The 25,749-nt window shown below is 44.4% G+C and overlaps 1 protein-coding gene across 7 annotated transcripts in view; it reads right to left on the bottom strand.

The window, feature by feature from the left end:
* Positions 1 to 25,749, bottom strand: part of CDC123 (cell division cycle 123) — a 44,810-nt gene that overhangs the window by 8,782 nt on the left and 10,279 nt on the right. For 4 of the 7 annotated variants that reach the window (XM_077935664.1, XM_028747298.2, XM_028747295.2 and 1 more), the window contains exons 8-12: positions 20,281 to 20,329; positions 19,285 to 19,360; positions 17,226 to 17,348; positions 12,553 to 12,581; positions 3,606 to 3,734 (exon numbers count right to left, since the gene is read on the bottom strand). In XM_077935664.1, the coding sequence (XP_077791790.1) occupies positions 3,606 to 3,734; positions 12,553 to 12,581; positions 17,226 to 17,348; positions 19,285 to 19,360; positions 20,281 to 20,329 (406 nt within the window). The remainder of the gene's footprint in view (positions 1 to 3,605; positions 3,735 to 12,552; positions 12,582 to 17,225; positions 17,349 to 19,284; positions 19,361 to 20,280; positions 20,330 to 25,749) is intronic. The other 3 variants (XM_028747297.2, XM_028747296.2, XM_028747299.2) reach the window with 3 other exon arrangements.

The raw sequence follows: 25,749 nt of genomic DNA, 5'->3' as shown, positions 1-25,749 counted from the left end.
TGGAAGTGAGAGCTGGACCATAATCAGCTGGACCATTGATCTGGACCATTGATCAGAAGATCAAAAGAGACTACGAGGCTCTGGGCAGGAAATTGAAGCAATTAAATGCACAAATTGTCATCTCATCTGTCCTCCCAGTTGAACGACGTGGCCCAGGGAGAGAGGGAAAAATAGTGGAAGTGAACAGCTGGCTTCGCAAATGGTGTAAACAGGAACGGTTTGGATTCTTAGATCACGGACTGCAGTTTCTTGAAGATGAACTTCTGGCAAGCGATGGGCTGCACCTCACAACGGTTGGGAGGAATGTTTTTGCCAAAAATCTCAGAAAACTCATCAGGAGGGCTTTAAACTAACTAATGTGGGGGAGGGAGACAGTGCTCCTGAAGGTAGGAGTCTATCAATTGATGAAGATGAGATCATCCAAATGTCATAGACCAAATGGAGCAAACAGCATGCAGACCTAGTGGTGGGAGGAAAAAATCCTTAAATAAGAGACACGGGGGGAATGATTAATGGACTTCAATGTCTGTACACTAATGCGCAAAGCATGGGAAATAAACAAGATGAGCTTGAGCTCTTGGTACAGCAAACTAAATATGACATAATAGGCATCACTGAAACCTGGTGGGATAAGTCCCACGATTGGAATGTAATAATGGAGGGATACAATCTATTTCAGAGAAACAGACCAGACAAGAAAGGAGGAGGAGTGGCGTTATATGTCAGGGATGTGTATACCTGTGAAGAGATCCAAGATTTAGAACCTCAAAGCCAAAGTGAGAGCACTTGGGTCAAAATTAAGGGAGAGAAGAATAACAAGAGACCTCATTGTGGGAGTTTACTATAGATCCCCAAGCCAAACGGAGGACATAGATGATGCCTTCCTGGAACAGAGGGCCAAGCATGCAAAAGGAAGGGAGATAGTAGTAATGGGGGACTTCAATTACCCGGATATTTGTTGGATGTCAAACTCAGCCAAGAGCATAAGGTCAAACAGATTCCTCACTGGCCTTGCAGACAACTTCATTGTCCAGAAAGTGGGAGAAGCAACAAAAGGAACAGCCATTTTAGATCTGGTCCTAACCAATGTTGATGACCTGGTTAGTGGGGTAGAAGTGGAAGGATCATTTGGCGCGAGTGATCATGCTCTTCTGAAGTTTACTATACAGCGGAAAGGAGCAGCCAAGCAGACTAGGACTCAATTTCTTGACTTTAAAAAAGCCGACTTCATAAAACTTAGGGAAGTGCTGGGTGAGATCCCATGGACAGTAATACTAAAAGGAAAGGGAGTTCATGGTGGCTGGGAGTTTGTTAAGAGGGAGATAGTAAAAGCACAACTTCAGGCAATACCAATGAGACGGAAACATGGAAGGTGCCTAAAGAAGCCAGGGTGGCTATCTAAAGAACTTTTAACTGAGTTAAGATTAAAAAAGGATGTGTACAAAAAATGGAAAAGGGGGGAAACCACCAAAGAGGAATTCAAACAAATAGCCAGCACATGTAGACACAAAGTCAGAAAAGCTAAAGCACAGAATGAACTCAGGCTTGCTAGAGAGGTTAAAAGCAACAAAAAAGGCTTTTATGGGTATGTCCGTAGCAAAAGGAAGAACAAAGAAACAGTGGGGTCATTCAGAGGAGAAGATGGTGAAATGCAAACAGGGGACACAGAAAGGGCTGAACTCCTCAATGCCTTCTTTGCCTCAGTCTTCTCCGATAAAGAAAACAATGCCCGACCTGAAGAATTTGGAGCAAATGATTCAGCAGAGGAAACACAGCCCAGAATAACTAAGGAGATAGTACAAGAATACTTGGCTAGTTTAGATGTATTCAAATCTCCTGGGCCAGATGAACTGCATCCAAGAGTATTAAAAGAACTGGCAGATGTGATCTCAGAACCACTGGCAGTCATCTTTGAGAATTCCTGGCGAACAGGCGAAGTCCCAGCAGACTGGAGGAGGGCAAATGTTGTCCCTATTTTCAAAAAGGGGAAAAGAGAGGACCCAAATAATTATCGCCCAGTCAGTCTGACATCAATACCAGGGAAGATTCTGGAGCAGATCATTAAGCAAACAGTCTGTGAGCACCTAGAAAGGAATGCTGTGATCACCAATAGTCAGCATGGATTTCTGAAAAATAAGTCATGTCAGACTAACCTGATCTCATTTTTTGACAGAATTACAAGCCTGGTAGATGAAGGGAACGCAGTGGATGTAGCCTACCTTGATTTCAGCAAGGCATTCGACAAGGTGCCCCATGATATTCTTGTAAAGAAGCTGGTAAAATGCGGTCTTGACTATGCTACCACTCAGTGGATTTGTAACTGGCTGACTGACCGAACCCAAAGGGTGCTCATCAATGGTTCCTCTTCATCCTGGAGAAGAGTGACTAGTGGGGTGCCACAGGGTTCTGTCTTGGGCCCGGTCTTATTCAACATCTTTCTCAACGACTTGGATGATGGACTCAAGGGCATCCTGATCAAATTTGCAGATGACACCAAACTGGGAGGGGTGGCTAACACCCCAGAGGACAGGATCACACTTCAAAACGACCTTGACAGATTAGAGAACTGGGCCAAAACAAACAAGATGAACTTTAACAGGGAGAAATGTAAAGTATTGCACTTGGGCAAAAAAAATGAGAGGCACAAATACAAGATGGGGGACACCTGGCTTGAGAGCAGTACATGTGAAAAGGATCTAGGAGTCTTGGTTGACCACAAACTTGACATGAGCCAACAGTGTGACGCGGCAGCTAAAAAAGCCAATGCAATTCTGGGCTGCATCAATAGGAGTATAGCATCTAGATCAAGGGAAGTAATAGGTAAAAGGTAAAGGTACCCCTGCCCGTACGGGCCAGTCTTGACAGACTCTAGGGTTGTGCGCCCATCTCACTCAAGAGGCCGGGGGCCAGCGCTGTCCGAAGACACTTCCGGGTCACGTGGCCAGCGTGACAAAGCTGCTCTGGCGAGCCAGAGCCGCACACGGAAACGCCGTTTACCTTCCCGCTGGTAAGCGGTCCCTATTTATCTACTTGCACCCGGGGGTGCTTTCGAACTGCTAGGTTGGCAGGCGCTGGGACCGAGCAACGGGAGCGCACCCCGCCGCGGGGATTCGAACCGCCGACCTTTCGATCGGCAAGCCCTAGGCGCTGAGGCTTTTACCCACAGCGCCACCCGCGTCCCATAAGGGAAGTAATAGTGCCACTGTATTCTGCTCTGGTCAGAGAAGCGGACACGGAGCAATGGATCCAAACTACAAGAAAGAAGATTCCACCTAAACATTAGGAAGAACTTCCTGACAGTAAGAGCTGTTCGACAGTGGAATTTGCTGCCAAGGAGTGTGGTGGAGTCTCCTTCTTTGGAGGCCTTTAAGCAGAGGCTTGACAACCATATGTCAGGAGTGCTCTGATGGTGTTTCCTGCTATTATCTCTGAAGTTCAAAATCAATGGAAAGTCCATGTATTCATTTAAACAAGACACAATAGCTTCCATAGATGTATGAACACAGCATAATGAATCCTTGCATCCAGGTACATATACAGAAGCCAGGAAGACCTGCTTAATTATATTTCCAGTCACATTCCATGTGTTCCCCCCCATCTGTTACCTGTTCCATGGTTCCACCTTCACTCTCGTCATCTTTCAAACCATTTCCAGACCTCAGCTCCTCCCACATAAATAGTAGAGAATCTGTTACCTCGCCAAATGGATTAAAATCAATTAACCACACTCTACCCTGCAGAAGAAAAATGGCAGAAGCAAAACATAAATCTATTTATATAGGACAACATAAAGAAAGCCTTTAAAATGGAATGTTGACCCACATGCTTTTTGCTAATTTTCATGTGGGGTTCAGTTCATTAACTCAATGGCTATCTGATCTGGTGGGGTGGAAGCAAGGCTGGTTAAGGAGGTCAGGAAACCACACATTAACAATTAAAACATATGTGGAGGTTGGCTTATGGAGGACTGACCTATTCGTGTCTATGAGCCATGACAGCTAAATAGCGTCTGGATAGCAGGTGCTAATACCAAACAATGAGGGGTGGCTGCTACCTGTGAGCCAGGCTTATTAAGAGAACTTCCATAGGGATGCCTTCCAAACGTTGTGGACTTCAACTCCTATCATGACTGACCATTTAGCATGCTGGCAGAGGCGAATGGGAGCTGCAGGCCACAAAATCCTGAGGGCACTACCTTGGCTGCCCCTGTTCTTAAAGTATCTGACTGGACGCTGCTGGAGGCGGAATATTGTGGCTTCAGCCTGATCTAGCAAGACAATTCTTGCCTATATCACAAAACGGCAAGCCACTGTCTTTTGCAGTCTTTCCATGCATGCATGTACTAGACGTGAAAGGGTGCTGTCACTTAAATAAATCAGGCAAAGTCCACATTTTGGATCCCTCTTGTACTGGTAAAACAAGATAAAGCTAACCCACAAACTGAAACTAACACGAGGACAAATAAAAGAGGATGTGGCTCTCCTTTATTACATACACAGCCCAACAAGACAACAACCCACCATACAGCCATACAGATTGACATGGCTACCTTGACACAACAACTCCTCCTGCCCCTCACACATGCAGTCAGCTGAAAGCAAGCAATCACAGGCCCCAACCTCTCTTACCCCAAAGAAAACAAATACATGAATAGAAAGAAAGCCTACCCATGTGATGCTGACACAAAAACCTCACACTTTCACCATGCAGACTACTGCCTGCTTCTCCCTCCGCTCTCCCCCCCCTCGCCTTATACTGTATACAACATTAAAGTCTCACATCAAACATAACTGATCAATAGAAAGGACTTTATGATATGAAAGTAGAGACAATGTTCGTACTATTGTAACCCAAGAAAATCCTTAATAGAAACAATTTAAAGAAAATATAAAACCAATTTGGTCACAAAAAGAATCAGCGGCTAGCAAATTTTGACCCTTTGGTGTGAAAGGTCTCTGTCTTCAGCTTGATGAAGTGCAAAGTGTTAAAACAGCTGCATGCAGTTTGCCCATCTAAACCATTTTAGAGGCTTTGGCAGGAAGATTTCTACATCATTTAGAACGTGGGTAGGCAGGCCACTCTTCCCAGTGTTCATGACTATGCCAAAGTTTTGCCAGAACACATCATTTAAACTTATCTCTGCTGCCACAACAGATTTCTTCCTTTTAAATGAAAACTGGGATGCTCAGGATTCTAAGGGGCGGAAGCCACACAAAATAGCATCAGTCCGTGCACAGTTATGACCCTCTACTCAGGCAGATGGAAGCTCCAGTATCAAAGATCACTTACAGAGATGTTGAATGGACAAGGAAGTTCTACAGTTCCAACCACAATGTTTCTCCAATTCCTATCCGTACCTTCCTTTGGAACATTCCTTTGGTGGCCTTGAGCGATTGCCAATACTTCAGAACAAACAAACAAGGTTCAGCAAGATTGCCCGGCTCAGAGTGCTGAACAGCCCAGACTCACTGGAACAACTCTGGGGTTGAGGCAAATGTCAAAAATGCTCTTAAATGTTTTAAAATGTTTTAAAATAGTTTTTAATTTGTGGCATTTTAAATTACAGTTTTATGGTCTGGTTTTTGCTATGTTGGGGGTGAATTAAACGATTAGTTGGGGCTGGGGATTAGTTTAATTTTCAGTATAACTGTGAATTGTGTTTTGTTTTGTTTTTAAATTAGTTTCTATCGTTTTATATAGTTTGTATTTGGTCGCTGGAAAAGACCCTGATGTTGGGAAGGAAGGATAACAACAGGAAGATTTAAAGAAGGAACTATTGGAAACTCAAGGCAGTAGAAACATAAGATGATTAGAACCCCACTGAACTTGAAGCATGGGAAGCCCCCCCAAAAAATTATAATTTGGCAGAATATTTGTACTATATGATATGCATTTGTATAATTTGGAATACTTAATGTGATTTGATTGGATTGTTAAAATGGAAAATTTAATAAAAATTATTTAAAAAAAATAAATAAGGAAAAGACCCTGATGTTGGGAAAGATTGATGGCACAAGGAGAAGGAGACGAGGACCAGATGGTTGGACAGTGTTCTCGAAGGTACGAACATGAGTTTGACCAAACTGTGGGAGGCAGTCAAAGACAGGAAGGCCTGGCATGCTCTGGTCCAGGGGGTCACAAAGAGTTGGACATGACTAAACAACATCAACAAATTTGGTTCTTGAAGGGAGAGGGTCAGGGCTGCCTGGAAGTGGGCCCCAGCCAACAGAATGGCTGGGGCAGGTTCCACGGGGGGTGGGATGCACTGGGACACCTGATCTCAGTGATCACGAATAAGAGGAGTTACACCAGGACCAGACCATGTCATTACCGAGGAGGCAGGTTTAGTCGTTATTGGAGGACTATCCCTGCCTCCGGGTCTTGACCAGAAGGATATTGAAATCAGCAAGGGAGACCCACATGACCTGAAGGTGCTGCTGTGCAATGCCAGGTCAATGATTCACAAGACCACTGCCATCCATGACTTTATCGTGGATGGAAGACTTGACATGACATGTGTAACAGATTTGGTTGAATGAAGCAGATGGGCCTGTTCTTGCCCCTGCATGTCCACCAGGTTTCTCTTCTGCACAGGTCATGTGGGCGGGGGGGGGGGTTGCAGTGATTTTTAGGAAGTCATTAGCATACACCAGGCATCCTGTTGGGAAGACCCAGTTTTCTTAGTGCATGTTCTGGAAGTTGGGCAATAGGGGCAGTACAGGATTCCTTTTGGTGTACCAACCTCCACGCTGCACCAAGGATTCCCTGGCCAAGCTGCTTCAGGTCATGGCGGATGTTCTCCTGGAGGGCGAGGGCGGGAGAGTGCTAGAGTCCTGTCTAGTCAAGTTGCATGGGATCAATTCCAATCTGTTACCTCCGAAGATGTGGACAGGCTGCTTGGACGAGTGAAACCAACCACCTGTCTCCTTGATCCTTGCCCATTCTGGCTCATAAAAGCAAGCTGGGAAGTACGTGGTAATGGACTCTGTGGGGTGGTGAATGCATCCCTCTGTGAGGGAGCCTTCCCAGACCCACTGAAAGAGGGGGGGTTGGGCTGAAAGTTCATCAGTATGCGGATGATACCCAGCTCAACCTCTCATTTAAATCAGAACCAGTGAAAGCTCTGAAGGTCCTGGGTGAGTCTCTGGAGGTGGTTGGAGAATGGATGGCGGCTAACAGATTGAGGTTGAATCCTGACAAGATAGAAGTCCTGTTTTCGGTGGATGGGGTGGGCAGGTGTGGGGGACTCCCTGGTCCTGAATGGGGTAACTGTGCCCTTGAAGGACCAAGTGCACAGCCCAGGAGTCATTTTGGACTCACAGCTGTCAATGGAGGCACACGTCAATTCTGTGTCTACCAGCTCCGTCTGGTACGCAGGCTGAGACCTTACATGCCCACAGACTGTCTCGCCAGAGTGGTGCATGCTCTAGTTATTTCCTGCTTGGACTACTGCAATGTGCTCTACGTAGGGCCACCTTTGAAGGTGACCCGGAAACTACCACTAATCCAGAATGCTGTAGCTAGACTGGTAACTGGGAGTGGCCACTGGGACCATATAACACCGGTCCTGAAAACCAACATTGGCTCCCAGTACATTTCCGAGCACAATTCAAAGTGTTGGTGCTGACCTTTAAAACCCTAAATGGCCTTGGCCCAGTATACCTGAAGGCGTGTCTCCACCCCCATCGTTCAGCCCGGACATTGAGATCCAGCTCTGAGGGTCTTCTGGCGGTTCCCTCACTGCGAGAGGCCAAGTTACAGGGAACCAGGCAGAGGGCCTTCTCGGTGGTGGCGCCCACCCTGTGGAACTCTCCCATCAGATGTCAAGGAAATAAACAACTATCTGACTTTTAGAAGACATCTGAAGGCAACCCTGTTTAGGGAAGTTTTTAATGTTTGATGTTTTATTGTGCTTTTTATTTTCTGTTGGGAGCTGCCCAGAGTGGCTGAGGAAGATAAATTATATTTTTATTTTTATCATCATCATCATCATCATTATCATCTAGCAATATGAACCACCAAACACCTTTGCTCTGCAGCAGCAGACTCAGAAGATAATGCTGCTCAATTGCAGGTTTCCACAACCCAGTAATGAATACAGAAAGTACAAGTAAATATGATTGCTCTAATAAATTCTAGGCAGTTAAGCACATTTTTCCGTCTATTTTTGACATCACAATGTTGTTAACAGCCACACTTTTTTGACTACTATTCAAGATTATTCCTGCTAGAGGAAAACCTTCCACTAGAGATTCATTTCTATAGCCACTTTTAAGGTTTAATCATCAATCTGCACAAACATCTTTTTTCAAACATTCACAAAGCTGAAATGCTTCTCCAAAAGCTCCATTGTGCCCACAGAGCCCCGCTTGCCATGCCAAGGTTCACTGCAGAAATTTATAGCCCAAACTTAAATATAGTTGCTTGTAAATCCACTAATCTTGGTGGAACAGGCTCAGCGGTAGATCAGCCATCGGCTGCTCTGAGTAAAGCCAGAGTACCAGAGTTGGATATCTATCAGTGAAAGTGCTTGGTATAAGCTTGAAAGACACATCTGTTTTATCACTTTTAAACTGCCCTGGCTTTCCACAAAAAAGGGGTTGGTTAAAGGTGCTGAAAGTGGTTTAACCATCAATCCCTCTTGCCAGGGAGCTTCGAGCAATATAGCTTTGTGAGGGGACTAGGGCTCTCCTAATAACTCTTAGCACCCATAAGAAACTACAGTTCCCAAGATTCTTTGGGGGAAGCCATGACTGTTAAAGTGGCATAATACAGCTTTCAATATATGTGGCCAAAACTGCATATACAGCCCTCTTACACTTGACCCATTTGATTCTGTTTAAAAAGTGACGGGCATTAACTGCCGCTGTGCATTGGTTCAAACCTGCATGTTTCTCTGTTTTTGATACTTCTTTCAATCGTTTTATCAATTGGTACTTCAGCAAAATTAAATTAGAAATTCATGGAGGATAAGGCCTTGCTTGTGGCTTCTCATAGACCTCTGGTTGGTTAGTGTGAGAACAGGATTCTGGAGCGCATGGGCCTTTGGCTGGATCCAGCAAGGAGCCTTCTTAACTAATGAAGAACAACTGTGGTGTTTTATTCTCAAGACACTTCTGTTTCAAGACGCCCCCCAAACACTGTTCCCTTACCACCCACCCAAAAAAGCTGTAAAGAGAAAGGAGAAGGAAAAGGAGTATACAATGTACTTGACCAGGCATCTTCAAACTACGGGCTCCGGCCGGGTCTCGTTATTCCGGCCTGTGGACCCTGCCGCCCGCTCGGTCAGTCCCCACGCACTGAGCTAAAAGGGACTGACTTCCGCAATGCTGCTGCGGCTTCACATTGGCAGCAGGAAACTCCTGCAGCCAATCCAAAGCCACGGACGCCTCTGGACGGGGGTGACGCTGCCATCATCACAAGAAGCCAGCTGGCTAAGCCGCCCAAGCAGCAAATATGGCTCCCCAGCGCAAGGAATTTCTCCTTGATCCAGCATTTCTCCAAAAAGGCTCCCCTGGTAGCGCACAAGCAGATAAGGGTGACTTATTTGGAAGGTGCTGGATTTTCAGTCCCCTCCTTTTCCTTTCCTTTCCACACCAGGATTCTTGGGGAAGGGGGAAGGGAGGAGGAGGAGGAGGAGGAGGAGGAGGATCAAGTCTGGGCAAACTGCACTGAGCTCAAGCCATCTGCAAAATGGGTCTGACCTGACACGGATCAGCAGCCGGGCTGGGAAGATGGGCGGGCGCAGGGGTGGGTGTTGTGCGCCGCCAGGAAGAGACTGAGCTCTCGAGGAGCTAAAATGGACACGATCCCATTCTGTTTCACCTCCGGCTGCCTTATAGACTTCCCCACCCACTAACACCTAATTGTCCAGCCTGCTTGTGGACGCTGCAAAGGGGGCCAGGCAGGGGCGGAAAGCAACAAGCAGAGGGAAGGGGTCAGTAGACTTGCTCAGTGAGGAGTGGGCCCACCTCCGACCGCCTCGCTGCCTTGCCTGGGGCCCCCAATCGCCAGAAAAGCAGGTCAGGAAGTGGGGGGGTGAGGGGGGGAGATTCAAGGGAGAACGGGCGTGGCGGGGGAATCCTTTTGCAGTCAGCTGCATTCCCATGCTATAGGACAGGTGGCCATGCCCTGGAAAGGAAGTGAGGGGGAGGCGTGTGCAGGCAAGGCAGTGATGGTCAGATCCAGCCAATCCAAGGAGGTGCTGCCTCTCCGCAAGCTCGCCTTGTTCCTCCGCACATGCCGATGGTGCAAATATATTCTGCATGGGCAAGAATGCTGTCTTCGTCGACTGTGCCTTCCAGAGGAGGGGTGGCCCTGCATTTGCCCCCGCAGTGAGTCATGAGGATGGGCAACACGCAGACAGGCTGCACCATGGGGATCGGGGGTAGGGAAAAGTGTACGGGCAGGCTAGCGCATAGGCATTTGGGGTTGGAGGTCAGGCGTGCAAGCTGGGGGTGGTGGATGGGGGTTAGGGAGACGTGTACCAGCTGGGTTGTGGGGATGGGGGCATGGAAGGCCTGCATGTAGACTGGGCCATGGGGGTGAGGGAGATCCATGTGCAGGCTGGGTTGTAGGGACGACGATTATCGATATTGACCATCTCATTAGCCAAAAGCAGGCCCATACTTCCCATTGAAATACTTATAAGTTCATGTTGATTAAAATCGTTCTTCATTTTAAATATTGTATTGTTTTTCCTGTTTTTTGTGCACTACAAATAAAATATGTGCAGTGTGCATAGGAATTCATTCATATTTTTTTCAAATTATAGTCCAGCCCCCGACAATGTCTGAGGGACAGTGAACCGGCTCTGTTTAAAAAGTTTGGGGACCCCTGTACTTGACAAACACACAGACACAGAGACACAAACAGAAACAAGCACACACACACTTTAGAACAGGCATAGGCAAACTCGGCCCTCCAGTTGTTTTGGGACTACAGCTCCCATCATCCCTGACCACTGGTCCTGTTAGCTAGGGATGATGGGAGTTGTAGTCCCAAAATATCTGGAGGGCCAAGTTTGCCTATGCCTGCTTTAGAGAGTCAGGCTTACCAGAACATTTATCTAGCTCAGCATCCTGTTTCCCTCCAGTAGCCAACCAGATTTTCGCATGAAGCACAAACATGACATGAGGACCATAGGCCTCTCCTGCTGCTGCCCCCTGCAGAGCCATGATGCCCAGATCCTGGAAGCAGCTCAGCAATCATGACTAGTAGCCATTAATACTCTGGAGATGCAGTTGACAATGTTTTATTTTTAAAAAGGTCCCCAAAGCCATACCATGTGTTTTGCACATTAGGCTGTTTCATATATCCTGCTTATCCTTTTATTTTGCCATTTGATCCAGTAAGGTCCTAACCTACTGCTCAAAACACTTAATTAATGGGCAGCTTCCAGCATTGTGAAACCGCAAGTGTGACTCTCAGAAGACAGGCCCTCTGAGCAAATGACAATTCTCACACTCTCAAGGTATATCCAAATAACAGATACAGATACTATTTTGTTTTACATAAATACATCACACATTACTTAATGCCATATTGATTTTAAGCATGAGAAAGAAGCCGCTGCCCACTCCCATAGAAGATGGACTTGCCCTGCCATTACAGACATATACAACATGTGGAATTTGACCACATTTAATTATATAGCAAGTCAGCATTATAGATCCCATGTTGATAGAAAACTGGTCCACCAAAATCCATGGTTAATGTGAAATGTGAACTTTTTAGCCGCTGCAGCAAAGGCTCCAGCATCGTCCCACGAGTAAAGAACCACTGCTAGCAGTCCCCTGTGGTGCTTTGAGACAGAGGCAAGTGCCAGTGGTGTAGATCCTGTGAGAGGGATTGGACCCAACACCTATACCAGACTGGAACTGGCATATCAAAAAATAAAGAGAAATTTGCCTGCCCCATCTTCCGTTCTGGCAGGTATGAGCCAGGAGGGCTTTCAATGCCGTAGTAGATTTGCTTGGAACAGTTGAAGTGCAGGACAGAATGGCTGACTATGATTATGCAGACCTGCCAATATTGTCTCCATCCCCAAATAGGGCACCAGCAAATCTTAACAAGGTATTACAGAGAAGGATGAAGTAGAGCTTGTGTTTTAGAATTTAACAAACAGCCATTCATTCCCTTGCAGCAACACAAACTGGAATTTCTACATTCATATGTTGAAAACCCACATTTCCAGGCGGTAATGGTATTAAAGACTGCAAAATCACTCCAATTCAGTGGTGACTGGAACCAGGTTTCTGCTTAAGATAAATACCAAAAATTCTACAATATTGATTGTTTCAAGAAAAAATGAAAAATCCCACTGGGAACTCACAGAACCAGTGTGCCTGAAGCACACTTGGATATGTACTATTCTTGCTTATTGATGGGTACCCTGCATAAGGTCATGGCAACTGTTTTATTACTGTACACTATCACTTTTCTTTTTTTTTTGAAAAGCAGAATAAAATACTGCTTTGCCAAGGAGACCATAGTCAAAAATTTACACAGAATAAAAATAATAAAGCATTACAAACCAAAGAGTTGACTTACCATGCTGTCCCTGTAGATGTCAAACACAACTAGAAAGATTAAAGAAGGAAAAAGAAAAGGGAAGGGGAGGGAAAGAGAAGAGAAGAGAAGAGGCAAGATTAATAGGTTTACTAAGCAAAACCTGAAAACCACTTCAATTTTTTTGCTTTTAGGCCTTCTTAGAACTGAAGGTGCTCTTATTATGTTACACTGAAACAAACATGGGTTCTTCCGGTGCTGTGAAAGGGTAAGTGAGATGTGTTGGGCCAAGCAGGAGGAGGGCACACTCCGCCTCTTCCCATGAACTTCATCCTTCCCAGAAAACTAGGACAACTGAGAGCACAATCCAAACCCCCAATCCAGCACGTGTGGGGATGGGGAGCTTGTACGAGGCAGACCTCTCTTGTCATCCAGCCCCAAATGGTCTCCACCTGCCGAGTGACATCACTCCACTGGCATGAAACGCCTGGCTCTTGCCCTTGATGAGCTCCTCTCTAGCAGCAGTCCCTGGAAAGCCCCCAAACAGGACCTTCTGTAGGAGGGACCGAGGCTGCCCTAGGTCTGCATGAGTGATGGGCCTGTAGGTATGGTGGCAGCTACTCTGCTGGGTTGCTTTGCCAGTGTGGGCCCCTTGTCGCCTGGGGCTTCTCCTGCTACTGCAGTGGCAAAGTAGAGAGCCCTGCTGGGTGATGCAAGATGGAGCCGCAAGACTTTTTAAGAAGTTCAGACCCTCCTCAGTGGTCTACACAAATGACTGTGAGCTTACTCACATTTTACACTAATAAAAACAACTTGCATTCTGCAAGCATAAGAACTGCCCTGCTGGATCAAACCAAGATCCATCTCGTCTAGCAATTCTCACTGTGGCACCAGATGCCTTGGAATGTCCTAAGCAGGGCTTGCGAGTATCAGCCATTCCCAATTTCTCCCCAGCAGCTGCTGCTCACAAATACTCTGCTTCTTCACATAGAGGTTGTTGACAGAGAGAAAATAGCTCTGCCTATCTTGCTCCACCCCTATAAGCCTGGAAAAAGCTGCTACCACAAGCGAGAGGTGCGGCTGCCTGTCAATGTACATTGGCAAACTGTGGAGAACCCCATGTCGCCTTTGCGAAATGCAGATTTATCTGGCCATGTACATGTAATGGTGTGTGAGGTTTTATTCTTCCTCCTGTTTAGCTTTAAGCCACAGGAGGCTAAAACCTGGCTGGGAGGTCTCATTTGGCCTCCCAATTATTTTTTTCTGCTCACCCCAAGACCCCTCCAATTTTGGCAGTGGCACACAAAATGGGGGTTGGGGGAATAAGTATTCACAATGATGGGATGGATTTAAATATTTATATCTACTCTAGCGCCCTGATGGGGATACAGATTGACACTCACACTGATTTGCACAGAACAGCCGTGGAGCGAGGGGGCTGCATGCCTGTATGTGCACATGACAATGTATGTAGAAGAGTGTGGCCATACCTACTACCAAAAAGGTCAACTACCTCTTCTAAACTGCTGGATTAAGCCAGTTTACTGGTGTTGTTTTATTCAAAGTAGCATGAATTGCTAGTTTATTATGTTTATTTACTTATTAATAAGGTAATTTGCAAGTATTCTTATGTTTTTTGAATTTCTGTACTTAGTTGCTGCTCATTTGATGTTTGAGAGCTGCTCTGAGGAAATGATGGATACCAATAACTGGGTAGACAGGCTGTCATGGCTGATCGGTTCATGAAAGAGATAGGTCTGCCATCAGCGATGAAATTTCTGCTTGAACTCATCTAACTAGGCTAGTGGTCATCACCATGTGGCATGACTTTTTGTTTAGATCCATGGTGTGACTGTATTTGAATTATTAAGTAAGCACAGACAGTTCTAGTCACTCCATGGCAAAACCAAATATTACAGAACTGAAAAGGGTACAGAAACAGGCAAGCAAAGTGATCGAGAAGCAGGAACATGTTCCCTATAAGAAAGAGCAGAAGGGTGTTGGGCTTTTTAATTATGAAGAGAGAGAGACAAATGACCAAAGGGGGACATGACAGGGGTTGAAAAAAACTGACAAGACTTTGTGTGAGTGGAGAGAAAAGTATTTTTCAATTTCTTATTAACACTCGAGGGGGAAACAATCAGCAATTAAGTTGATTGGCAGGAGATTCAGTAAAAGGTAAAGGTAAAGGTACCCCTGCCCGTACGGGCCAGTCGTGACCGACTCTGGGGTTGTGCGCCCATCTCGCTTAAGAGGCCGGGAGCCAGCACTGTCCGAAGACACTTCCGGGTCACGTGGCCAGCGTGACAAAGCTGCATCTGGCGAGCCAGCGCAGCACACGGAAACGCCATTACCTTCCCGCTATAAAGCGGTACCTATTTATCTACATGCACTTAGGGGTGCTTTTGAACTGCTAGGTGGGCAGGAGCAGGGACTGAACAACGGGAGCTCACCCCGCCGCGGGGATTCGAACCGCCGACCATACGATCGGGAAGTCCTAGGCACTGAGGTTTTACCCACAGCGCCACTCGCGTCCCCGAGATTCAGTACTTTCCACTTAACTAGCACATAATTTAAATGATGATATTCACTACCAAAAGATGTGATGAAAGACACTGGTTTAAGGGGTCTTCAGACATTGCATTCCAGGTCAAGGTAAGTGAGAGAAGGCAGTGGGAGGGGAACATTCACTTCATTCCTCATCATCATGGAAGGCGAGTTTCATGGAGGCTCCCTAGGCAGTTTAAAAGCCTGGTTTTCCAGGGTTCAAAAAATGTTTGGGGAGCTTTGACAAGCTTCAGGTCTTTGGCTTCTAGAAGTGGGAAAGCAGTTGGAATGCCAACATGGGGCAGAGCTAGTGCACTCATCCCCAGGACCAACCCTCCTCGCCCGCCTTAAGTGTTTGCTTTGATCAAGAACATAACACCTGAATAAGGATTCAGATGAGTCTGGAAAGATTTAGGCAGATTTATGGGTGATAAGATTCTTATTAGTTACGGAGGTTTAAGGGAAATAACTCAAATGGGACTTCCCAGTAGAGTCTGCATAACTCTTAAGGCTGCAACACTACACAGATTTAACTGAGAGTAAAACCCATTGAAATCAGTGGGAGTTAAATGGGCTTAGGCTGTAAGTGCTCAAATACACTGTGCTCAGCTGGATTTGGGAAGGCTTAAATTTCTCTGTAGTAGTAGCCCATGTGAACTTATGATCATCTGGTTACTGACACATTTGCTACATAAGTAAAGGGCTTCCTTTCATTCTTTGTCAAAGCAGGGTAGCTCAGCACAGGAAACTGCTTCAGGGCATTGACCATTCTTGACCCTCCAAGTATTTCCTCTGAAGCATTATCAAGGAATTTTGTTCCCAAAACAGGGAGTCGTGTAGTCAATTTTTTGGATATCTGAAAAAGTCTAAGTGACTGAAGTCAGACCACGCTCTCTTGCATAGCTCATGAAATTACAACTCTTTGTAAACTGTTGTGCTTGCCTAGTCCAATAACTCTGGATGTTTTAAAGGTCAGTCAAGGCAGCCAGAGGTTCTATTAGAACCTCCTGTTGGAATGCAGTTCTCATCATTTCCCACAGCTTTAGTGATTGAAAGTAAAGATTATTACTTGTTGCAAACACTACTATGTAGAACAGCCTCCCTCAACTTAGCCAACCAACAAACCACGCTGGATTGAGTGTGGTTTATTTTCCCTGTATTTTTATAGTATGGTATGTGTAGGGACACGGGTGGCGCTGTGGGTTAAACCACAGAGCCTAGGACTTGCGGATCAGAAGGTCGGCGGTTCGAATCCCCGCAATGGGGTGAGCTCCTGTTGTTCAGTCCCTGCTCCTGCCAACCTAGCAGTTCAAAAGCACGAAGTGCAAGTAGATAAATAGGTACTGCTCCGGCGGGAAGGTAAAGGGCGTTTCCGTGCACTGCTCTGGTTTCTCCAGAAGCTGTTTAGTCATGCAGTTTAGTCAAAAACTGTCTGTGGAAGCGGACAAACCCCCTGATTATAACTCCCTCAGCCTTTAAAGTGAGATGAGCGCTGCAACCCCAGAGTCGTTCACAGCTGGACCTAACGGTCAGGAGTCCCTTTACCTTTATGACATGTGTGCTGCCTTGAGAGGCTTGTTTTGCACCAAAGTATGGTTAAAATTAGCATTTCTGTACACACATTCTCCTACATCACAGGGTTCCGCTTGTATAGTTTTCTAAATTCAAAAATCAATTCCAAATTAAGTGATTAAAATATCACTACTTTTTGTTAGTGAAGAGTATCAATTTTTCAACCTTAGTTTGGATTTAATGAAATAGCATTCATTACAGCTGAAGAACAAATGAGACATCTCCATTCAAGAAAGACGGAAACACTTCTGTCCTTAAACAACTTTACCTCATAAAAACTGAATAAAATAATCTAGGGCTATAAATTTCACTCTGACAAATTGCATGAGCACATGGGAGAAGAACCTGTACAGTGTGAAACAAGCAAAGTCTATAGAGCTTCTTGGGAAACTTCTCACATGGCAAAAGAAGCAAACCAAATTTGAATAAAAAGCAACTTCAGCTATGTAAATGGCTGCAGGTGGAACTTTAAAAGATACCTCTGGGTGCACGTAGAATTCTGCTTCCACCCCACAGGTGTTCCTAGCTTTAATTAAAACTTTTTAGTTCCGAAAAAGCACCAGTTCCTTTCTAATGTTAGCTCAAAGAATACTTACAGTCTTCATCAAAAAACTTATACTGGATGTGTTTCTTGAAAAACTCTTGTGTAAGTCTACAGATCTCTTCTTTTTGTTTTGAGATGTGCTCGTAGTACTGAGTGTAGTCTCGCTGAGATATACCTGTCAGGAGAATTACATCAGTCATCCATAGCTAATGTATGATTCAACTAGAAAGCAAAGCTGTGTGAAATACGCTTGCTGTGATGTTTCTTTCACAGACAAAAAACAAAAGAATACTTGCTGCTTGGTCATTCTCTGTGCTAACATAATCATTCAGGAAGGTCTCTGACAGACCTTTTGAAAACAAATTCCATGGGATGCAATCAACCATGTTAGCTGGTTTTCTTAAATAATATTTTTTATGAAGCAATAAAATATAGCATTTGGAACTACTGCTAAAATAAAATAAAAATAAAATAAAATGATTGTGTATTTTGTACTGTGACTTCATCAGAGTTACTTGGATTCCAGCATGATTTCAAAACTATTTTACAAAAACAGAAAATATTTTAATAAGATAGTGGTACCAAAGCCATATAACTTGACCCCCTGAACAGCAGTCCAGCAAAGTACTGAAATAAACTGAGCTAGTCCTAATCCTTGGCAGACAAAATCTCCTTCTGGGACACTACCTGTGAAAGCCCACCTAACAGAAATCTCCACAGTTCAAATGCACTGAACTAAACAACAGGTTTGTTGTGTTCATTGGTGGTGCTAATGCAGAATTATTTGTGCCCCACCTTTTCTCCAAGGAGCTCATTTCAAGCCTAACAACAGCTGCCTGGGCTTGGTTAGGATGCAGAGACACTGATGGGACCAAGGACTTGCATAACTAAGCCCAACAAGCTAGCCACAGTGCTGCCCTGGAGGGAGTGGCTAGCTGTCTGGCCCAGTTGTTTCCCCCTTACTTTCGCCAGTTGCCAAGGAAAGGGGAACCTGTACTCCCTGCAAACCAAGAGTTGTTGTTGGACTGTGGCTCCTATAATTACTGACCACTGCCCATGCTAGCAGGGGCCCATGGGAACTGGTGGTCCAACATTTGGAGGGCCACAGGCTCCCCATCCCTGATGTACACAATCTCTCTTTACTAGAGAAATATTGGGGTGCTGCACTTGCTCTAAACCAGTCCAGGAAATCATTTAAATGAAATGTTGCAGAGAGAAAACATTCAGTTCTTTGGGACAGCAGCTGCATGAGTCACCTGGAAATTATTGTTATTTATCCTAGACGGCCTGAACTGCAAAGCTGAACTAGAGTCAGTCTACCAGAATGTCTCAAAGTGGACAGCTCAGTCAGTAGAGGAGGAGACTCTTAATCTCAGGGTCGTGGGTTCAAGATTCCTGCACGGTAGGGGGTCGACCAGATGGTGCTTGCGGTCCCTTCCAACTCTACAATTCTATGAACACTCTTGACAAGGTAGCACTCTGTCTTTTACTCACTAATAATAGACACAAAAACATACATAACTCATATTCATATGGCTCAGATAATGCAGGACTAAAACAACTGTCACCATCTTCTACTAGCATCATATACCACATTTGATATTACGGAAAGTGATGTACAGTGGTACATTGGAAGTCAAACATAACCAGTTCCGGAAGTCTGTTCGACTTCCAAAATGTTTGGAAACCAAGGCACGGCTTCCAATTGGCTGCAGGAGCCAATTGGAAGCTGTGGAAGCTGCGTTGGACATTCGGGTTCCAAAGAACGTTTGCAAACCAGAACACTCACTTCTGGGTTTGTGGCGTTTGGGAGCCAAAATGTTAAGACTCGTAAGGCATTCATCAACCAAGGTACAACTGTATTGTTGATTTGTATCTTTGCTTGTTTCATTGTAATACTTTGTTGTGAACTACCTGCAATACAACGTCTATTGAAAAGCAGCTCATGTATCAAGTGACTCTCGCTATGATCAATTAGGAGCAGCAACAACCAACAAAATAGGAATCGTAGCCAGATCAAACCATATATTCTTGCATAAAAAAGGCATGACACCCACTGTGAAATGTGAGTCTTAAAAACAGCAGAGAAGAGCCATAACTCACAACCTCACCTATAAGCTTGTTTTCCTTCACAAAGCATCTGAATTCTGCCCCAGGAATCAATTCACACCATTTTCGGAGTACAAGCTATAGCAGAAAAACAAAATCATGAAAAAATCTTGATAACTATCAATTAGCCAAAAAAAAAAAAACCACTCTCAACATCAGCAGTAATTAAGAAATTTATAGTCACTGGAAGCAAGAAGACTGTCTTTGTATGCACAATTATCTCTGCAAACAAGCCAAGTAGTTGAAATGCTGCTCAAGTGAGATTTTTGTCACATTTCTTTATCTGTGAGAATCACTTAACTAATATGCAAATCTTTCTCTGGCCTCCATTAAGAAGGTAAGATTTGACTTGCAGGGACCAGCCAAAGGTCCAACTAATTCAGCATTCAGTGTTCAATAATAGCCAGCCAGATAATGCCAGAAGTTCGCAAACAAGGCCCAAAGGTGACACCCCAATTGTTCCCAGCAGCTGCTTTTCTGATGAATAGCAAGGCCAACATAAACGAGCATTTTTGCAAGAGGCGTTTCTGCACTCCCTCCCTGCCCCCCTCTAGGAACAAAAATCTGCCAAAAAACCCCTCCACAAACCCTTTATAAATAGTTCAAACTCTGCCAAAGCAACAAGAGTCAATTACTTAAACAGAGAGAATTCATTTGAGGTAAACACCAAGAAATTTGCACTGTCCTCAGTGTTAATCTGATTAATAGAGCCCTAGGTACATTGCTTTCTTTTAAACAAAGACGGAAATGCTAACATGGAGGTAAAGCTTTTGCTCATGTTTGCATAACTAAAACATGGTTTAGGGCTATGTGGATAAACCCTCTCAGCAGAGTTTAGTGTCATTTTTACTAAGTATTTCAGGATTAGTATTACATTTGATGCAGGAATCCTGGTTCAAAACAAACTCTGGTAAGTTTCAAAGCAACTATTAAGCTGTCTTATTAAGCTCTCTGTGTAAGAACACACACAACAGTCTAGAAAAATAGTTTTCACTTACCTCATATTGCAAATTGGGGTCAGGAGAATCATCATTACAATGGATAAATCTGGAAAAGGAAAGCAGGTGCACTAATTTGCTTTGAGACTAAGAACCACAAACATTTGACATGAAAACTTTGCCAATGGCATTCTGGAGCATGTTAAAAATCAAGAAGTAAAATCAAGATATGGAAAACAGCATTAGACTCTCCTCCTATCATCAACTCATTAAAAAAAAAGAAAAAATTAGTTATGTCTTGTAAGCAGAAAGGTTAGAACTCAAGGAGATGCGCCTCCAGGAGCAAACATTACTTGGGAGTGCGCAGAACACAGTTCCTTCTTCTATCCTTTCCCTTCCCAGGCAGTCTGCTAATCTGAGGGGTGTGAAGACTGGGGCTGCTGAAGATATCACAGGCGCCACCTGATTGTGTTAGATGCTACAGGCATTATTCTCCATCTACAGAAGACTTATTTATTAAGGTCAAAATGGTTTCTAATCAGTTTTAAAGTCAAGCTTTTACTTACTTATTTGTATTTATTACACATACTTTGCTTTTCCTCACGGAGGTGGCCAGAGTGCATGGCCTGTTCTCAAACAGCCTCTTATTGAGGCAACTTACAGAGCTAAATCCATCTTGCTTTTAGCAGCATTATTTATATGTTTGTTTGTTTGTTATACATTCCTCACAGAGGAGCCCAGGGTGGCATCAGGTACTTCCAGCCAAAAAATACAGAGTGGAATCCCCCTGAAAGACCTAAATGTTGTATTGAAGGATATGGAGGAATTATTGCATGGAAGAAATAAACACTATTAATAACCACACACACAAACTGGAACATGCTCAGTTAATTATATGCAGCTTTACATATACTGGAAAAGTCTGTCATTGTTTACAAGCCCAGAACATCCCTTTGTTCACACAAAAGAGATTACACTGTGCAATTCTGTTAAACAGGACACTGTGTGTGTGCAATCCAAACACACAGGAGTTGTGGCTTTTAACAAGAGAGCCTGTTTCAAGGCATAATTTTATCAGGCAGGTGCTTGAAAAGCTGAGGAATCAAGGAATCAAGACATCCAGTAGAAAGCTACATTGATTTTACCCAGTCAGTTCCTATAGATGCCCAGCCCTTGTTCCCAGACACTGCCCACTCATATTTCACAAGCAGCAGCATCCCTCTAGAATTTTATGCCAAGTTGGGTACCTCAGAAGTTTGAAATAACTTAGAACTGTTTAACAAAGAGCAGTGGCATAACAGAAGCAGAGGTGTGTCGACAGGGATACTGAAAATTCACACAGGAAAGAAATACAGATCACTGCGAGAGTCACCAAATACCCATCCATTAAACACAGGAACTTTTCAAACATCTCTGTGTTCCAGAGGAATAGGAAGTTGTGCTTTTAAAGTAACTGAAGTAACTCCAGGTCAAGTTATCTTGAGCCAGTCTTTATATTGTTCCTTCTATCTTTTTGAACAATCCTATTTTCTATTTCTTGTGGGTTCTCTACTTTCTTAATAATTATTCTTGAGAAAGCTGGTAATCTACTTAGGTCTCAATTCTGTTCCTACATCTGGCAAGTAGCAATCATCTCAGTGGGAACATAGGAAGTTCCGTGACTGCCAACGATTATGCATTTTCTTTATATCTTTATGGTAATTGTAAATACTTCATTAAATCTGGTCACTCTTAAAATAAATTACATGAGAAAAAATTAGGGTGGAATCCAACATTGTGTGATTAGACTTCCACCCATGCATATTAGAAGTCTGTTCTGCTGACAACCCTTAAATGCCAGTTTTAAGTACTGCATGACTATACCAATATCATTATTTGCAAACAGAGTGACATTTTGTGAACAGCACAGACTGATGATATACACAGAATACCAGCTTAGTGCAGAACATGGAGTGGGGACTTGGGATAGCTAACATGCAGAAAATAAACCAACTCCATCTCAAACTCTTGTTTTCATTGACGATATAATACTATGTTTGAAAAATATCAGCTTAATCATCATGTCTCTGTTCTGCAAATAGAATCATAGGATCTTAGAGTTGGAAGGGATCCTGAAGGGATCAACCAAAGCAGGGGTCGAAAAGGCTTACCGGGCATGGGCCGGATCACTCCCGCGGAGATCCTCCATGGGCTGGACCGGCGCAGTGCGACGCCAGAAATTGCGTCCTGCGCAGAAGTGATTTCCGGAGCCACGGAAGAGAGTCCCTGCACCGCGCAGCACACTGCGCAGCACTCAGGACTCACCGAGTGGGCGGCTCGGTTCGGGGGCAGTTCATGGGCTAGTTAAGCAACCCTCATGGGCTGCTTCCGGCCCATGGGCCTTAGGTTGCCAACTTCTGAACTAAAGCATCCAAGACAGATTGTCAGCCAACCTCTGCTCCAAAACCTCCACTGAAGAAGACATAAATACATTTGGGTTCTCAAGTGGCCTCCCATCCAAACACCGGGTACCAGGCTGAGATCAGCACAGTATCATCAAGGCTGCTGCATTATATGCTTTCAGGCACCCTTGGGATAGCAAAAAGATTTGTAGCCCCCCCCCAAAAAAATATATATATGCAAAGATGACGGAGCTAAATTTGAACTGCCCACCACAAGCTGTTCTCCAAGGAAAACAAAGTTTGTCAAATCTGCTGAAATCCTGAGAACATTAGGACAAACGACATTCTGTTTCAGCTAAACATTGCCCCCTTTTGGATGTTTAGCAGATGTGCAGTCCATCCATACCCAGCTTTAGTATGTCTGCTGGGCACCCCAAAACCCCTCCGGGCAAAACAGGCTGCAGAGAAACCTACTGGGAAAGAATTTTTCTCTTCACAGTTGAATGCAAGTTGCCTCAGTTATCCAAGATTCTAATTCTGAGAACAGTTCTGGATTGTTTGACCCAATGTCTTTGTCAAAACAAACTCTGAGCCTCTCAATACGAAAGTTTTGTTTGTTTGTTACCTGGGAAACATTTAAAACGGTTTGAGGATGGTCAACTATCAGAACTTTTTTCTGAGCAGAGGATAGCCATTGAAAACAATGTTAGTTTATCTCACTCAGTTATGAAGACAGTATTGAGCAGGCTGCTCACCTCTCCCAGGTGAAACAAGACCCTCATCTGGCGAAGAGCAGGCTGGGGACCCCGAGAGTCTGGCGTGTCACACCTGAACCCCAAACCAGCATCTCAGACCAACTGCTTTAAGCTCTTGCGTTCCCCCGTCAATCCTTGTCTGTGGGATCAACTGAGGCCTAAATACAGGGCCTGGGAGCTGAAGGCCAAGCTCTTCACAGAAGACAGGGATCTGGTGGGAAAGGAGCGCATTGCCCAGCAAAAGCTGTTTACGCACCCCATGTGGCAAGAAGTCAACAGTTCAGAGTTTGCGTGGGGATGAACACCTGCAGCAGCAGAGGTGATGCCAGGAGACAAATTATACAGAACGTGACAACCGGTAACATTAGCAGGGATCCATGGACACGACCATGAAGGGCTCACAGAACGTACTGTTGTAGCTTCACTTCCTCATGCACCAGTTCCAGCACACACTCATTAGGTCTGCCTGTTCCATCAACGAAGCCTCACCCTGGGCCCGTCAAAAGGTCTTGCTTCCATCTAAGGTCAGAAGGGCTGGCCATACCCTTCACCTGAAACGTCCAGAGTACACAGTGAGACACTGTTGTTTAGCAATGATGCCCTGTTGTTGCTGGAGCCTCGTGGGCACATTTATTGTCATGGAGCCTGGATGGCAAAGTTATTGTACCAAGACCTTGTGGAATATGCACTTGTAGTTACTGCATTATCAAATAAAGCCAAGCTGTATCCTTTCCCCTTTTGTGGTCTGGATTTCAGTTCCAGATAGCACGGTCTGTCTAACCTTTACAATTACATGTGTCTGTGTATAGAGGAGAATTCAAGGCACCTCGTCAGAGCATGGCTTCACTGTTGTGTTCTCCACTTGGAGTTGAGCTTCTAAGTAAGATAAAGGCTCAACTGATACTTGCCACGGATACTTTAGCTGAGATTCCTGCATTGCAGGGGGTTGCTCTAGATGAACCTTGGGGTCCCTTCCAACTCTACCATTCTATGGTTTTGTTACACCAGTGTGGGATCTGTGTATCTAGGAGACTCAGGAATATGCACCCTTAAGACCAGACAATATAGCTCAGTAACAATGGCAAAAGATTCTATTTCTAGTCCAGTAATTCTCAGAAAATGGTAACTTGTTTTTTAATAAGCCCTTGCCATTTATTATGCAGGGTAGGAATAAAAAATAATCATCATATATTTTCCATTAGTATTATGTTTCTTTGGAGCAGTTAAATTATAGAACTTTCTCCATGTTACTAAACAAAGACTAAGTGCTGCTTAAAAAGAGAAATAAATAAATAAATAAATAAAATAAAATAAATCTATAAGCCGATTCAAATTAACAGGATATATAAATGTACCCAATTTCCACTTGTTCAGCATTTTCCTTCCGAACAACAGTAACATTTCTCATTTTCTCTTGTCAGGGGTGTTGAAGCTTAATCAATATCTTAATTAATGAAGACAGGTCTTGTGGTTCAGCAGGGCTGTTAACTTAAGATCCTGACTAGGTATATTCAGGCAAATTTGGAAATGTCATGAAAAAAGATCCTACATTCTGTCCCTTAATAGTTCCCTTTATGGAGGACTATGACTGGCATGACCCTGACGCAGAGAATAGCATTCAGGGCTGTGTATAAGGCTGCTGTTCCACTCTCATAGCCAACTTCTGCTTGTGCAGCAGAACTTTTCCCTCCCCTCCCCGGACCCTCAACTCCTCAACAATGCACCTTCAAAACTGCTCCAGAGGGTTGCAGGGAGCAGATTTGGGGGGCAGGCAGAGAGAAATGGGAAGTCCTACAGAGCATGTGCAACTTGGTTCACGCAGCACTGGATTCAACCTTCAGCTAAGAACTATGTGTAGCAGATTTCAGTAAAAAATCTAAAAGTTGAGAACTGTGCTAACTCCCCTAATCTGAAGATCTGGAGCACTTACCGTGCAAGCCTTTTCTGGATAAGACAGAGGAATGTCTGTTCTACATTTGAGTAAATTCAGATTGTTATTCCATCCACACTTACCTGAGAGCAAGTCCCACTGAATCTGGTGGGACTTGCTTCCAAGTAGAATGCACTGTTTAAGCTCCCACAGTCCAATATTCCATCCCATATGTGCTTTTACTTGCTCAGCCCTGGAGCACTCTCTTCTCTTATGAGCTCAATATCACGGCCCAAGTTTTGATTCTTTGACATAAGGATGTTTTAATTTTAGCACATTTGCTGAGAGGTAGTTTAACTATTCAGGTCCCCATCTTGAAAGAGAGATACATGTTTATCCTGTTTTCCAACGAGCCCTGTGTGAACATTATGCCCAATGTCCGCTTATATGGGAGGCAACATCCCAGACCTTCTCACGTTGCATGGACAAGGTTTGAATGCAAGTAGAACCCCATGAACAGTTG

The sequence above is a fragment of the Podarcis muralis genome, chromosome 10, assembly GCF_964188315.1.
Source record: "Podarcis muralis chromosome 10, rPodMur119.hap1.1, whole genome shotgun sequence".
Lineage (NCBI taxonomy): Eukaryota > Metazoa > Chordata > Lepidosauria > Squamata > Lacertidae > Podarcis > Podarcis muralis.
This window is presented reverse-complemented; position numbering and strand designations above follow the sequence as displayed.